We start from the raw sequence: 15,473 nt of genomic DNA, 5'->3' as shown, positions 1-15,473 counted from the left end.
CTTTTAACCTGATTATTTTCCCTTTTAGTTACAAAAAGATTCACAGTTTAGACTTTCCACACATATTATGTTACTCTAGAGTAACATGTTGTATTGTATATTATTGTATTGTATTGTACATTGTATATTATGTTTTGTAACAGTAGCTACAAAAATAGTCATCAAACATTATCCTTTTTTTACTGATGAGGAAACTGAGTTAACCAGCATCATATGGCCAAGAAGTGGCACTGGTTTAAGTTATATGTATGAATCTATACAGGTTTATTCTATAGAGTTATGAATCCAGACATAAAAATAAGCTGCTATGAAAATAAGATATTTATTTCATAGTCAAAATTGCCTGCTAGACATATTATCTGAAATCTGAAGAGCTAGTCTCTTGATGCTGTTATTCTTTGTCAATATTACTGATGAAAATAGTTATTTTTCTTCAGAAAGTTATGATAATAAGGATAATGTCTTCTTATAAAAAATAGACATGTTCACTAGAAGGCTGCCTTCTCAGGATACAAATAAGCTAAACTTATGAATGTAGTTGTTTCCCAAATTTCCACTAAAAGGCAAAAAAATTATATAACCAATAATTGCATTGCAATTGGTGTAGAAGTAGCAATGTATTCATTAATGGAAATATAATTGCAAGTTTCAGGTAAAAATGTCAAAGTATTCATAATGACATGTTCATGGTTGCATCCTTCTGCCTACAGAACAGAGCACAGTGCATAGGGGTGCTTAGTAAATATTTGTTATGTGGGTGTGCCTGCTCAGTTGCTCAGTCATGTCCACCTTTGTTTGACCCCATGAACTGTAGCCTTCCAGGTTCCTCTGTCCATGGACTTTTCTAGGCCAAGAACATTGGAGTGGGTTGCTACTTCTTAATCCAGGAGATCTTCCCAACCCAGGGATCGAACCCTTGTCTCTTGCATCTTTTGCATTAGCTGGTGGATTTTTTACCACTGCACCACCTGGGAAGCCCCAAATATTTGTTAATAATAAATGACTGAAACATGGCAAATAGTGAAAAACTTTGCCATTATCTGTCTTACCAATTCCTAAAGCAACTGGGAACCTGGCAACAACTGTGACACCCATGCTAATCATTCTACCATGGAGTCCTGCTAAGGGGCATCATTGATACTATTGTAGAGAAGCTGATAGTATAGGACTGTTCTGGTCCCAAAGCCCCTTAAAAACTCCTGAGTCTGTGAGTATTAAGAGTTGTAGCAAGGTCTCTCCTACTGCCTCCAGCTTTTTCATTGACTATTATGGTTACTTCAGTTACGGGTAGTTGTGACATAAAAATCAGCCCATCAGCACACATTTTGGGCTTTCCTGGTGACTCAGACGGTAAAGAATCTGCCCACAATGCAGGAGACCTGGGTTTGATCCCTGGGTCGGGAAGATCCCCTGGAGAAGGGAATGACGACCCACTCCAGTATTCTTGCATGGAGAATTCCATGGACAGAGGAAAAGAGCGGGGAAAGAGAGATGAGGTTCCATATGTAGAGGCGTTTACACTATTGCATCAGGAGAAAAAGGAGTCAGAGGACTATCTTATGATGTGAAGATTTGAGAGAAAACCCAGTGGGTACCTAGACAAAAGAGCCTAAACAAGATTCAGGAGACAAACTGAGGATCCATCAGAGTTTCTAGAGAGGATTTATCAAGCTTATAAGCACTACACAGATAAAGACTCCGAAGCCCTTGGGAATATAGATGATAAATATGATCTCCATTTGGCAAAGTGCCCCAGAGATTAAAAAAAATTATAGAAATTAGATGGTGTATCTGAAATGAATCCTTAATCAGTAGATGTTGTTTTTAAACTATTCAACAACAGAGAACAATGATAGCAGATGGAGATATGAAACAGAATGCAGCTTTTTTGGTAGGAGCGTTGAAAGTAAGTAAGCTAAAGGAGGGCTTCCCAGGTAGCTTAGTGGTAAAGAATCCCCCTGACAATGCAGGAGATCTGAGTTCAATCCCTGGATCAGGAGATTCCCCGGAGAAGGAAATGGCAACCCACTGCAGTATTCTTGCCCTCCAGGTTCCTCTCTCCATGCAATTTTCCAGGCAAGAACACTGGAGCAGGTTGCCACTTCTTACTCCAGGAGAATTCCATGGACAGAGGAGCCTGGTGGGCTATGAGCATTCACGCACATATTTTCAATATTTTAGCACAAAATAAAATGAGAAAGGAGTCATAAGTAAGAGCCAAAGTGAGGCTGGAGGATGATCTATGTACTTGACTTGCCCAGGGCTCCTCTGTGCCATTCCAGACAAATTGAAGACAGAGTGGGTTCTAATTAGGGCCAGTGAATTACATTTTAATTTGGTTTCTCAGCCTGTGCCACTCCATATGAAAAAACACTTAGTCCTAAAGAGCAGTTCTCAGTTCCAGTTGACCTTGTGTGGGTGGGTAGGAACAGCACAAAGTCAACACGGTGAAATATGAAACCTTGGGCCAGTGACTTCATCTCTGTGAGCCTCAAGTTCATCATCTACATCCACAGTGCAGTTACCATTGACTAAATTTTTAATAGGTACCAGGGACTCTGCTAAACAGTTCATAAATAGTGCCTCATCTTACTCTCAGTCTTCACATAAACACGAGGATATAAATATTATATCCTATGAGGTGGCTGGATGGCATTACCAATTCAACGGACATGAGTTTGAGCAAACTCCGGAAACAGTGAAGGACAGGGAAGCCTGGCGTGCTGCAGTCCATGGGGTCACAAAGAGTTGGACACGACTGAGCAACTAAACAATCACAAAAAAACTGAACATTTTACAAATGAGGAAATTGGGGCACAGAGGCATCAATTAAATTGTCCAAGATCAAATAATAGGTGATGACAGAGAAAGAATTTGGATCCACATGAAAGCCTACCACATCCTGCACTGTGCTGTCTCCCATTAGTAAAATGGGGGATATTCCTATTTACCTGAAGGACTGGCATGAGAATTTAATGAGATGATAAATGAAAAGCACATCACCAGTGCCTGCCAGGTAGTACGTACTCAATATATGACAGCTGTTGTTCACATGCTACATCCTTCAACTGACTTACATTCAACTAGAGAATATAAGTGGGAGTATGAACTAATTATTCCTACAACCCACCCGAAGTATTTGCTCTGGAGTCCCTCTGTGGCGTTAAACAAGGTGCCGAGAGAACAATGATTATAGAATGAATGGCTGTGGTTTATAAGGGAGAACTGAGAACTCAATACACACTCAAACACCCTCTAATACTGCAACCCCATGGACTGTAGCCCACCAAACTCCTCTGTCCATGGGATTCTCCAGGCAAGAATTACTGGAGTGGGTTGCTATTTCCTTCCCTAGGGGATCTTCCCAACCCAAGGATCGAACCTGTGTCTTTCAATTCTCCAGCACTGGCAGGCAGGTTCTTTACCACTAGTGCCACCTGGAAAGCCCAGTAAGATATCCTAGATTTGGCAAAGAACCCAGTCACACATGCTCATGTGCTGAAACAAGTGTTCTAATCACACTGCGGGAGATAATGTTACCTATGTTCATGGGAGTAAGGGAAGTAAATCAATAGAGCTGGTGTTCATATACACAGTTACATGGTTAAATTTATCACAAGTGAACCAACTTTTGAAGTATCGTACAGATACTTATAATATAAAAGAGTATAAACCTTAGCCAACACTGAAGAATCAAGTCAGATAGCAGTCATTCCTGCTTTTCCATGGGGTACCAAAGTCATCTGGATACGCCGCATCTCTCCAGCACAGACTTCCCTGGTAGCTCAGACGATAGAGTGTCTGCCTACAATGCAGGGGACTGGGGTTTAGTCCCTGGGTTGGGAAGATCTCCTGGAGGAGGAAATGGCAACCTGCTCCAGTATTCTTGCCTGGAAAACCCCATGGATGGAGGAGCCTGGTAGGCTAGAGTCCATGGGGTCACAAAGAGTCGGACACAACTGAGCGACTTCACTTTCTTAAAGTTCTGACACTGCCACTCACTACATAATTATGGCACGTCCCTTGTCTCTGTGCAGCCTGGTTTCCTTAACTAATAATGATGTGTTACGCACCCTATAAATTGTTAGGATTAAATGAGTTAGCATTTGTAAGCATTTAGAACAATTCATGTGTGTGTGTGTTAGTCATTCAGTCGTGTCTGACTCTGTGCGACCCCATGGACTGCAGCTCACCAGGCTTCTCTCTCCATGGAATTCTCCAGGCAAGAATACTGGAGTAGGTTGCCATTCCCTTCTCCAGGGGATCTTCCCGATCCAGGGATCGAATCTGGATCTCCTGCATTGGCAGGTGGATTCTTTGCTGTCTGAGCCACGAGGGAAGCCCACAGAACAATTCATAGGACATATCAAAATTATTTGGGGTACTTCCCTGGAAGTCTAGTGGCTAAGACCTCACACCCCTAGTGCGGGAGGCCGAGATTTCACATGCTGCTACTAAGAGTTTGCATGCCACAATGCAGAGAGATCTCGAGTGCCACAACTAAGACCCAGCACTGCCAAATAAAGAATATATATATATTAAAAAACAAAACCAAACCCTGGTGGTCTAGCAGTTAAGAATCTGCCTGCCAATTCAGGGGACACAGGAAGATCCCACATGCCATGGGGCAACTGAGCCTCTGCACCTAAACTACTGAAGCCCTCGCTGTTTACAACCCATGCTCTACAACAAGAGAAGCCACTGCAATGAGTCTGCACAGTGCCAGGAAGAGTAGTTCCCCAGCTCACTGCAAATAGAGAAAGCCTGCACAGCAATGAAGACCCAGCAACCAAAAATAAAGAAAAATGCCAGTTTACTTAGCACAGTGCCTGGCTTGCAGTAAATGCTCAATAAATATTAGTGATTGTTAATTCTAAAAAATTATTTGGTATTTTTCGTTTCTAATATGTGTAGTTGCTAATACTGGAGCTTCTAAGATAAAGCGTGGAACATTTTAAACACTAACACATTTATCATTAAATAATGACGATGATTTTGGATTGTAAGCTCGTAGAAAACAGATACTCTTAGTGTTTCATATCTAGTAAGAGTGCACAATACTTCTTGAAAGAATCAATGAATCCAAAATGACAACTGAGGGCACAGGACTGCATGTTGAGCTCACCATCCTGAGAGTTCTAAGCCCTTCTGCCCTCTAATATGTTGCTCTGTGCCTTTTACCCGGGGAGCACTGGTCAATGTCAACAACTGCTATTTCTCCCCTTTTCTTTAGCTTGCCGGCATGTTCTTATCTGAGGATGAAAACTTTCTTCTGCTCTTTCGCCAGGAAACCCCCTTGGACAACAGTGTGGAGTTTATGCGGGTGAGCATTTGGTTGTATCTCTATGGAGGATGAGGCCAGGATCCCAGGCACCTGTGGTGGCTGCCATCTCCCCTGCCCACTGCCCCAGGGAGAGCTGCCCATGGGACCAAACCAAGCAAAGAAGCCCTTGGTGTTGAGCCTGGACTGTGGCCCCCAGTCTCAATGTGCTCCCTCAGCGGGTTGGCCTAGACTGCTCCTGAGCTAACAGACTTCTTAGTCTGCGCTAGAGGAAGGCGGGTATCTGAGGAATGTAATGGGAGGGTAGGGTGAGGACTGTGGAGCCTAGTGAGTACCAGCCTGCCCACAGCCCTGTGAGTTCCAGAGAACCGCTGCCTTCTGAGAATGCAGGTTAGACATCCAGACTCCATGGGCAACTTTGTTGTTGTTTAGTCACTAAGTCACGTCCCCATAGGCTGTAGCCTGCCAGGTTCCTCTGTCCATGGGATTTCCAAGGCAAAAGTACTGGAGTGGGTTGCTATTTCCTTCTCTAGAGGATCTTCCCAGACCAGGGATTAAACCTGGGTCTCCTGCATTGGCAGGCAGGTTCTTTACCATCTGAGTCACCAGGGAAGCCCCTATGGGCAACTACTTAAGTTTTAAATGTTGGTAACTAATTCTAGATTTGAAGGCACAGTATGGCCAAAATATAACTTATCAGAGGGCCAATCCAGCCAGCAGATGTCTCTTTGCAATCACTGTGCCTGAGTGAAAACTAAAGGCAGAATCAGTGGCTCCTCTTAGCTTCTCTTTCAGCCTCTAGGTTGTCATGGTCTGGGCATGGGTTGGAAAAGAATTTCAAGATATGAGACAGAATGAGTGAGAAATAAAGATTATTAGAGTGGGAAATGCTGTTAGAACAGTGGGCCAGCTCAAGGGAGAGCGGAAGTTGAACCGGGGTCCTTAGTCCACTTTTATACCCAGGGTACAAGGAGTGGGACAGGGGTCTTGTGGGTCATTTGCTGATGGGATGAGGCATGTATACTGGGTGGGGAAGAGGAGGGCAGAAACCTTCTCCCTATGGGGTAGGAGGGGAGACAGGTTATACTGTTCCACTATAGTTACAACATGGGGGAGGGAAGGATGCTAAGGGTCTGGTTCTTCGGTTCCTGCATTCTAAGACCCTCCTTGGTTTTATCTGCTCTTTCGTCCTTGGGTCACCACATTCCTCTCTCTCTCTCTATTTTTAGGGCCAATTCTTTGGCTCCTTTTGATACCCTGCTCATGTCTATCTATCTACCTATTTCCCTTCTCAGGCATTTGGGAACCTAGTCTCAAAGGAAAAGGGGCGATGACCACTCTGACTTCTTCAGGCTGTACAGGGGTGTCATGGGGCTCTGGGTTCTCTATGCCTACTCTCTGTCAGGATGCATTTACAGAGGGAGATGAGAGTCCATGGAATGATAAGGTGACTTGTTTCAGCATTGTCTAGGTGTTGGTCAGGGAATATTCTTGTCATACTACCACTGGGAGATTTGTTGTATTTTAGAAGAAATAAACCTAACAAGAAAGTTAGAGGTACGCGGCCCAAAGATTCATAGAAGTAGAAAAGCTGCTCAGGGGCTACCAGGAGAACCAGGACCAGGCATTGGTTCGTGACATTAGTGTTTCTCTAGGTATGAGAAGATGCAAGGATTTGGGCTCATAAAATCTTTACCTGAAAACATCTAACTATCTGAAGGCTGGTTCTTGTGGGTTTTTTCCAGAGCACAGAGTGCCTTATTTCTGATCTCCACCCTGAACTCCTTTCAGGGGATGTTGAAGGTCAGCAGCTTGCAGTGGTCATGAAGTAATCTTTGTAGAGGCAGCTGGCAAGTGACGACTTCCAGTCAGCAGGGTCCCTTCATAACCATATATTTGACCATGCTTTGGGGGCATTTCATGGCCATTGTGTCCTGCGGTCCTGGGAAGGCTCTTTCCCAGGTCTAACAAAGATTCCATTGACAGGCCACTCAATGTGCTGTTACTAGACCAGGCCTTGTGAGTAGCCAAATTCTCTGGACCATACCTGTCTTACTAGCCTCTTGTTCCAGGAAAATATTCCCTCTTGTTGCCTCTTCCCGTATCTAGAGTTACTTTGTTACAATCACTGATCTCATATGGAACTACATATCAGCATTTTATCACACTCTCAGTTACACATTTGGTAACATAAAAAACAATCTTCTGAAACAAGTGACATAGAAAATAATATAATGTAAGCCAGAAAGATAAAGAACATTACAGCATACTAACACATATATATGGAATTTAGAAAGATGGTAATGATAACCCTATATGCAAAACAGAAAAAGAGACACAGATGTACAGAACAGACTTTTGGACTCTGTGGGAGAAGGCGAGGGTGGGATGTTTCGAGAGAACAGCATCGAAACATGTATATTATCTATAGTGAAACAGATCACCAGCCCAGGTTGGATGCATGAGACAAGTGCTCGGGCCTGGTGCACTGGGAAGACCCAGAGGGATCGGGTAGAGAGGGAAGTGGGAGGGGGGATCGGGATGGGGAATACATGTAAATCCATGGCTGATTCATGTCAATGCATGACAAAACCCATTACAATATTGTAAAGTAATTAGCCTCCAACTAATAAAAATAAATAAAAAAAAAAAGAAAATAATATAGCTTGCAGTTATTAATAAGGTACAAGCAAGAATTTAAGTCAAGAACTTTCATTAGGTATAGCCCAGTATACCCCAGGTCATCTGACTTCATTTGTTAAGTGACTTATAGCCTGATGTTAATCTCCTGGTTGTACATCACGGAGTGTCTGATCTTTATCTGAAGACTGGTTACTGAGATAAGCTTTAGAAACAAACTTAGAGTGTCTTTTTTTAATAACTTAATTAAACCTTTTAGCAATATAACATAACAACAAGGAACTACCTCAGAAGTGAGTCTTAATAAACACTAGACCTTAATTCGGAGAAGGCCATGGCACCCCACTCCAGTGCTCTTGCCTGGAAAATCCCATGGACGAAGGAGCCTGGTAGGCTGCAGTCCATGGGGTGGCTAAGAGTCGGACACGACTGAGCGACTTCACTTTCACTTTTCACGCACTGGAGAAGGAAATGGCAGCCCACTCCAGTGTTCTTGCCTGGAGAATCCCAGGGACGGGGGAGCCTGGTGGGCTGCCGTCTATGGGGTCACACAGAGTTGGACACGACTGAAGCGACGCAGCAGCAGCAGCAGACCTTAATTAACAAAACTAGAAACTTAGTTTAACAATTAACAAAACTTAATATTCAATGAAACATGATATTTTCATTATGAGGGCATTAACCCTGTAGCCAGGGAAGGCTTTAACCCATCAAATAAAAATGAGGTTTGTCAGCGAGCCAGGAAAAGCCATGTGGCTGTCTTGGATTTCTCATAGCCCTGACTCTCTGATTTTCAGCTACTGTTCACGCATTTTTAATTCCCTGATTTAGGAGTAGACTGTTGCCATGTTTAAGGACATCAGGATAGCAAAGGTCTTACAGTGAGGGCTTATTTTTGTAGAAGCAGAATGAGCTGTGTCTACATGTACCATAAACTTAAATAATGTTTACTTAGTTTACCAAAGTAACAAAAGATTTTAAAAACAAATATAAATCACTTAAATGCAAAGAAATTCATAATCTGTTATTGAAAACTTCATTCTAAAACTTTGTTCTCTTAACAGAGAAGAGACTAAATTCTAGTCTGTTACCAGTTTACCAGATAACAAAATTTATTAGTTAATCTTAGAAAAGTCTTTTTCATAAATCTTGAAGAACTAGCAGTATTCTTCTAAAGGCATGAGAGTGAAACCATAGAAGGCATGTTTAAAATCTAATTAAATTGCAATTGATTTGCAAATCAAAACCACAATGAGGTACCATTACACGCCAGTCAGGATGGCTGCTATCCAAAAGTCTACAAGCAATAAATGCTGGAGAGGGTGTGGAGAAAAGGGAACCCTCTTACACTGTTGGTGGGAATGCAAACTAGTACAGCCGCTATGGAAAACAGTGTGGAGATTTCTTAAAAAACTGGACATAGAACTGCCATATGACCCAGCAATCCCACTTCTGGGCATACACACTGAGGAAACCAGATCTGAAAGAGACACGTGCACCCCAATGTTCATCGCAGCACTGTTTATAATAGCCAGGACATGGAAGCAACCTAGATGCCCATCAGCAGATGAATGGATAAGGAAGCTGTGGTACATATACACCATGGAATATTACTCAGCCATTAAAAAGAATTCATTTGAACCAGTCCTAATGAGATGGATGAAGCTGGAGCCCCTCATACAGAGTGAAGTAAGCCAGAAAGATAAAGAACATTACAGCATACTGACACATGTATATGGAATTTAGAAAGGTGATAACGATAACCCTATATGCAGAACAGAAAAAGAGACACAGAAATACAGAACAGACTTTTGAACTTTGTGGGAGAATGTGAGGGTGGGATATTTCAAAAGAACAGCATGTAAAAAAAAAAAAAAAAAAAATTGCAATTGACAAAGTAGCCTGGTCATTACTGTGACTTGTAACAGTCTAACATGATAACTAGAATTATAACTGACAACATTTAACCAGGACATATCAGATTTTCAGGAATTTCACATAATTTCTAGGATATCCATATAAGTAATATCAACCATACAACATAACTTGAGAAAATTCGTCACTTCTCCAACAATACGTCCCATGTAATTTAACATGTCAAATGAACTCAGGTAATTTAATAGCACTTTTGGATGTCTCAGGGGCCCTCTGAGGCATCCCAAAGTTAGCTAGAAGTCAAGTTATTTAGGAAATTTTGTTGATAAATATCAAAAGGGTTATAACACTCAAACAAATAGGATCATATAGATCACTGTGAAACAGTATATTCATTTAGCCAAAGTAAAAAAGAAGATTTCAAAGGTAAACATAGAACAGAGCACTTCAGAGGTAAAGAAACTTAAAATCCATTATCAAAGGCAGTTCAGCATCTCAAGAAAACTTGTCTTTATGCACAAAACTCTTCCCTTTGGGGTCCACTTTCCATAAAAACTTTCTTATCATGTTCTGTACCCATTACTTTGTTCTGCCATCCTGAAACAGCCACCTGTAAGTCAGACCTACTTCCTTTTCCCTTCAAAAAATGTAATTTCATTTCTCATACCTTCTTGACTGAAAACACACATCCTGCTTTCCTTAAGCAACCACGAATTGACCTTATATATATTAGCATTCTATAGATTGGTGAACATAAATACCAGTGATAATTTCTGAAAAAAAAAAATTCTAGAGAACTTCTCAGGATGGCATTAAATATTATTCATTAATAGTCCAAAATCTCTTTAGTTTTTGTGTAAGAGGAAGTTAGTGTTCAGTAACGAACTGTTTCAGAATCTTATTTTATTTGGAAACGACCTAGCTATTCAGTAAACTTTCATCACTTAGTTTAGCACAACCCTAGAAATTCAAGTTACCCCAATCTGGAGAGACTATTTTAGACAGACATTCCTAAAGTATACTTATTCTTAATAGTTTAACTAAAAGCTCTTGTCTCATTTATATTTTTCTTTTTTAAAAGTTTCTTCACTCGAGTTACCTTCCTTGCTGACAAACTTGTAACAGAGATAACAATATAACAATATTTAACTTATAATAAAACTAGGCACAATGAAAATAGTATGCTTAATGTTAACAACTCTTAGACATGTCTATATTAGATTAGCAAACATTTATACTACTTAATATTGAATATTTTCCAGTTCATGTGAATCTGAAATTCGTTTAGGTTAATGTCTCTTGTATTTAGAACTGTCTGATTTGTAAGTGCTTACTTTTCTTTAGGCCAATTAAATTAGAACTCATTTACAACTTCAACAATATTACTAAAAAAAACCCCAAAAGACACACACTGAGACATACATAAATCCAGACAGAGATCTCATAGTTTTCTGCTTGAGATTTAAAATGTCTCTGTGACATCCACTCCCCCACCTTTTTTTTTTTTTTGAAGTTCTAATTTGCCCAAGGCTGAGGTCTCAGGCCAAGTGGGCTGTGTATTTCAGGGACATGGAAAGGGTTAACTTCAAGCTTTTCCTTAGGCAGGCTTTTTAACAAGCTAGTTGTTTTTAATTGCATGTGCAAAAAGAACCGGTTTTGAAGTATAGAGGAGAGTTTTTGATCCTTCAGGCTTTTGAATATAGGAGGAAGACCTGGACCAAAGGGAACCTCAGAATCCTTTCCTAGAGATCATGTGAATAGGAAAGGTCGAGCAGGGGTTGTCTAGGAAATCTGATGGAGAGAGACAGAGGGCGGTGGGAGATAGGGAGACAACAGAAAGACACGTGCGGCATGAGTCCCTCAAATCCGGATTCTGACTGAGGGCCATGAAGGACTGAACGTAAGGAAATTCTGAGTCCGTCCCCTGCTTTTGGTAAAAGCTAGTGTGCCATTCAGAGGCCACTTTTTCGGGGGGGGGGGGGTTACCCCAGTTTGTAGTGCGGCCAGGCCTTTTGCAGGGTCAAAATTTTCCATTTTCTGAGAATATAGCCTAGACTCATATAGTGAGTCTGAGAGAGGCTCCCAGGACGTCCCAGAACCCACTCTTAGCCTACCTGTCGTAGAATGTGAGTCACCAGCTGACAGAAAGGCATCCCTTTAGTCCCAGGGATCTCTCCTTGTGACTAATGGCACAAAAATGGCCGACCGTCCCAACAGTCGCGTCTGACAGTGAGCAGTGACCTCTGAGAACCATGTGGCTAGAGCGCCATGAGACCCGGGCAAAGAATGACAGAGATTCCTGGGAGCAACCGGGTGAGTCACCATTTGGCGAGTCCCTGAAATGTAGAAGGCACTCTTGGGATGGCTCAGAGGCAACACCTAGGCTCCTGTAAATCAATCTGGACCGAAAGGGAAAGAAGTGAAAGTCACAGGGAAGAAGGCTGAGGAATCCGCCTTACAATCCTATCGGGGAGGTGGTGGCCAGGGGACGATGATATCTGTTTTGCTTCAACCACTATGTGCCTGCCACAGGGCATGGAAGTTGCCTTGCTGGGGGCGGATGCCCTTGTGGCCTGATCCATTCTGTGTCCCCCTTAGCCGCACATGGGAGTCTTCATGTGGCAGGCGCCCTCATGGCTTTTAAGTGCCTGAGCCGTGCTCACACACTATTGGTTGGCTTAGTCCTCAGTTAGAAAGGAGTCTAAAGGAGAGACCCTCACCCGTTTGGGCGGCAGCTACTGGGGAGCAGTGAGCAGTGGGGCCTTTAGAACACACCGGAGGGTAAGCCTGGCCTGAGTTCCTCAGTTGCTTCCACAGCACTTGCCTGTTCTCAGAGGGTCCCTACGAGAAAGGAGAAGTGAGGAGGTGGGGGAGGAGATCCCAAGGTCCCCGTACAGGCCACCGAAAATGTCGTGGTCTGGGCGTGGGTTGGAAGAGAATTTCCAGACATGAGACAGAATGAGAGGGAAATGAAGTTTATTAGAGTGGGAGACGCTGTTAGAACAGCAGACCAGCTCAAGGGAGAACCGACGTTGAACAGGGGTTCTTAGTCCACTTTTATACTCAGGGTACAAGGAGTGGGATGGGGGTCTTGTGGGTCATTTGCTGATGGCATGAGGCATGTATACTGGGTGGGGGAAGAGGAGGGCAGAAACCTTCTCCCTATGGGGTAGGAGGGGAGACAGGTTATACTGTTCCATTATAGTTACAACATGGGGGAGGGAAGGACACGAAGGGTCTGGTTCGTTCCTGTATTCTAAGACCCTCCTTGGTTTTATCTACTCTTTCATCCTTGGGTTACCACATAGGTGTTACTGTCTGTGGGTGAAAAATAGGCCACGGAGGACAGAGCAGGGCATCTTAAAGGCCAGAGTGGTAGATTTAGGACAGCTACTGCACCCAGGGCCCCATTCCTGAAAGAGTTTCCAAGTCCCCATTTAGGAGATAATAACTTAGCACCCTTTTACACTATTTTATCTTCTGGCCAAATGGAAGTTATGAGAAACTGAGCAAGCATTTGCATAAATAATTCACAGAAAAAAATCTGAGTAGACAATAGATATACAGTGGTAGCCAAAGAAATGCAAATTAGAAACAACTAAGTTTTACTAAAGTGGTAAAAATTTTAGAGGGATTAACAAAAAGATGAAGCACTGGCAAGGAAGCACTGAGACTGTTGCTCATGCTCTGCTGGTAGGCATGCACCCTGGGATAATCTTATGGAAAACAATTTTGCAAAAATGTAATCAGGATCCACTAAAATTTCATCATCCAGAGTTAATTCTAAAAAATCTACCTTTTGACTTAATAGTCCTACTTCTCCAAGCATCTATATAAGAATATAATCAGAGATGTAGACAAGTTTTCAATGCTATGATGTACATTAAATATTCCAGAGTTACTTAGTATAGTTAGAACTGAAAATAACATAAATGTCTAACAATGAAGGAAAAATGTAAATTATGATATATTCATACAATTTACTCATTCCACAAATACTTATGAGCACCTGAATAATGCTGGAAACTGTTATAGGCCTGGAGATTCAAGAAAGAAAAACCCCATTGTGGAATTTACGGATCACTGAGGATCAAGTTTTCAAAGAATATTTAATGACAAGAAGGAAATGCATTACAGTGTTATGAAACAAAATTATATAAATATGATCTTAATTTTGCTTAAAAAGTTATTTACCCTTAGCAAAGGTAATGGGTAAATACATGCAAGATAAATATTGGTTGTTTTAAGGGATAAGATTTTAGATGAGCTTTAAATTCTTGGTAATTTGCATTTTCCATCTTAGAATCACAATTATTTATAAATTATTTTAAATGACATTTTGAAACTAATTTCAGTTGTACTTAAAAATGCTCACAGGAAATTTTAAATGAAAAATAACAGACCACTGAAGTATATAGCCTCTATGACCTCCCCTTCATTATGTCACGTATATAATAGAAATATAATGAAAAGGAAAGACATAAAAATGGTAAGTCATCATCTTTGGGGTGGAAATTTCTGAATATTAGAGTTTTCTTCTCTTTGTATTTCATTAATTTTGTACAACGAATAAGATTTCATTTTATAATCAGTAAAAAAGTATTAAAATGTTAGGCCTATATAGGCTTGAATAATCTTGAGAAATGGGAAAAGGAAATAGCATTATGGAAACTTTTTTTTGTTTAACTTTTTCCATTTTTCCTCCCTCCCTTCTAGTTTGTCAATTTCTTCTGGATAGAGAAAGAGAAGCTCTTTCTCTATCCAATTAAAAAAAAATATGTTGGATTCCTGAATTCTTTTTTTAAAATTAAAAGTTATAACCTATTACTACCACACATATTTTAAGAAATTCTACCTTAATATATTTATATTCCCCTTGAACTATAGGACCTTAAGATACTTTAGTGCTAGTAAGTATCAATCAACTCACTAGCCATTATCATCCAGAATATTAGTTCAATCTTGTTTTCTTTAATCCCATAAATTTTAAGTTAACAAGATTTTATGTTGCCATTTACCCAAGTGTTTCCCATTGTCTTTGTACACCATTCCTTTTTTATCTTAAATTTTCCTTCTTTGAGTTCTTCCTTCCTGGAGTATATCCTTTACCAAGAATCTGCTGGTAATAAACCCTACTTTGGTTTGCTTGGAAACCTCTTTATTTTGCTTTCATTCTTTCAAGATGGCATCTGTAGCATTCACATAAAGATCTTTGGTCCTCCAATAGTTCAGTTGTAGTGAAGTTACAAGATAATTTAGATGGAAAATATTTGGTGAACAGCAGAAAAAAAGCATATAAACTTTTTATTATTTGAAATTCTCATTCTTAGTTCTGGTATATTCATACCATTAAAATTAGGATATAAATCACATTTAACCAGTTGATTTTCTAAGCCTGGCTAGATTCAGGCAGAAATGTTGGCAACAGGGATTGAAAGGAGCGAAGTTTCTGAACACTTCCCACGGAACATCAGCATCAGTAGCTCCTACTATCCTCGTAGGATATTTAGCCAGGCCCCTGCCTGTGGTCTAGAACTAAGGTCTCTGCAGTTGGTGACTCAGGTAACCCATTCCACATCAGTGGAAAAATCTGCCACTTAAAAAAACAGAACAAAACACCTTAGTGCTACTTTTTCATTTTGTATAGGAGTTAGGGAACTTGCCAACTTGTGAGGCT

The 15,473-nt window shown here is 41.0% G+C and overlaps 1 protein-coding gene across 3 annotated transcripts in view; it reads left to right on the top strand.

Moving 5' to 3' along the window:
- SCGN (secretagogin, EF-hand calcium binding protein) overlaps positions 1 to 15,473 on the top strand; it is a 53,667-nt gene that overhangs the window by 12,238 nt on the left and 25,956 nt on the right. For 2 of the 3 annotated variants that reach the window (XR_009693484.1, XM_061146180.1), the window contains exon 4: positions 5,234 to 5,323. Coding sequence is in view for 2 of the 3 variants with exons in the window: in XM_061146180.1 (XP_061002163.1) it covers positions 5,234 to 5,323 (90 nt within the window). In the remaining variant the exon portion in view is untranslated. The remainder of the gene's footprint in view (positions 1 to 5,233; positions 5,324 to 15,473) is intronic. The other variant, XM_061146181.1, reaches the window with a different exon arrangement.

This window comes from Dama dama, chromosome 7 (assembly GCF_033118175.1).
Source record: "Dama dama isolate Ldn47 chromosome 7, ASM3311817v1, whole genome shotgun sequence".
Classification (NCBI taxonomy): domain Eukaryota; kingdom Metazoa; phylum Chordata; class Mammalia; order Artiodactyla; family Cervidae; genus Dama; species Dama dama.
This window is presented reverse-complemented; position numbering and strand designations above follow the sequence as displayed.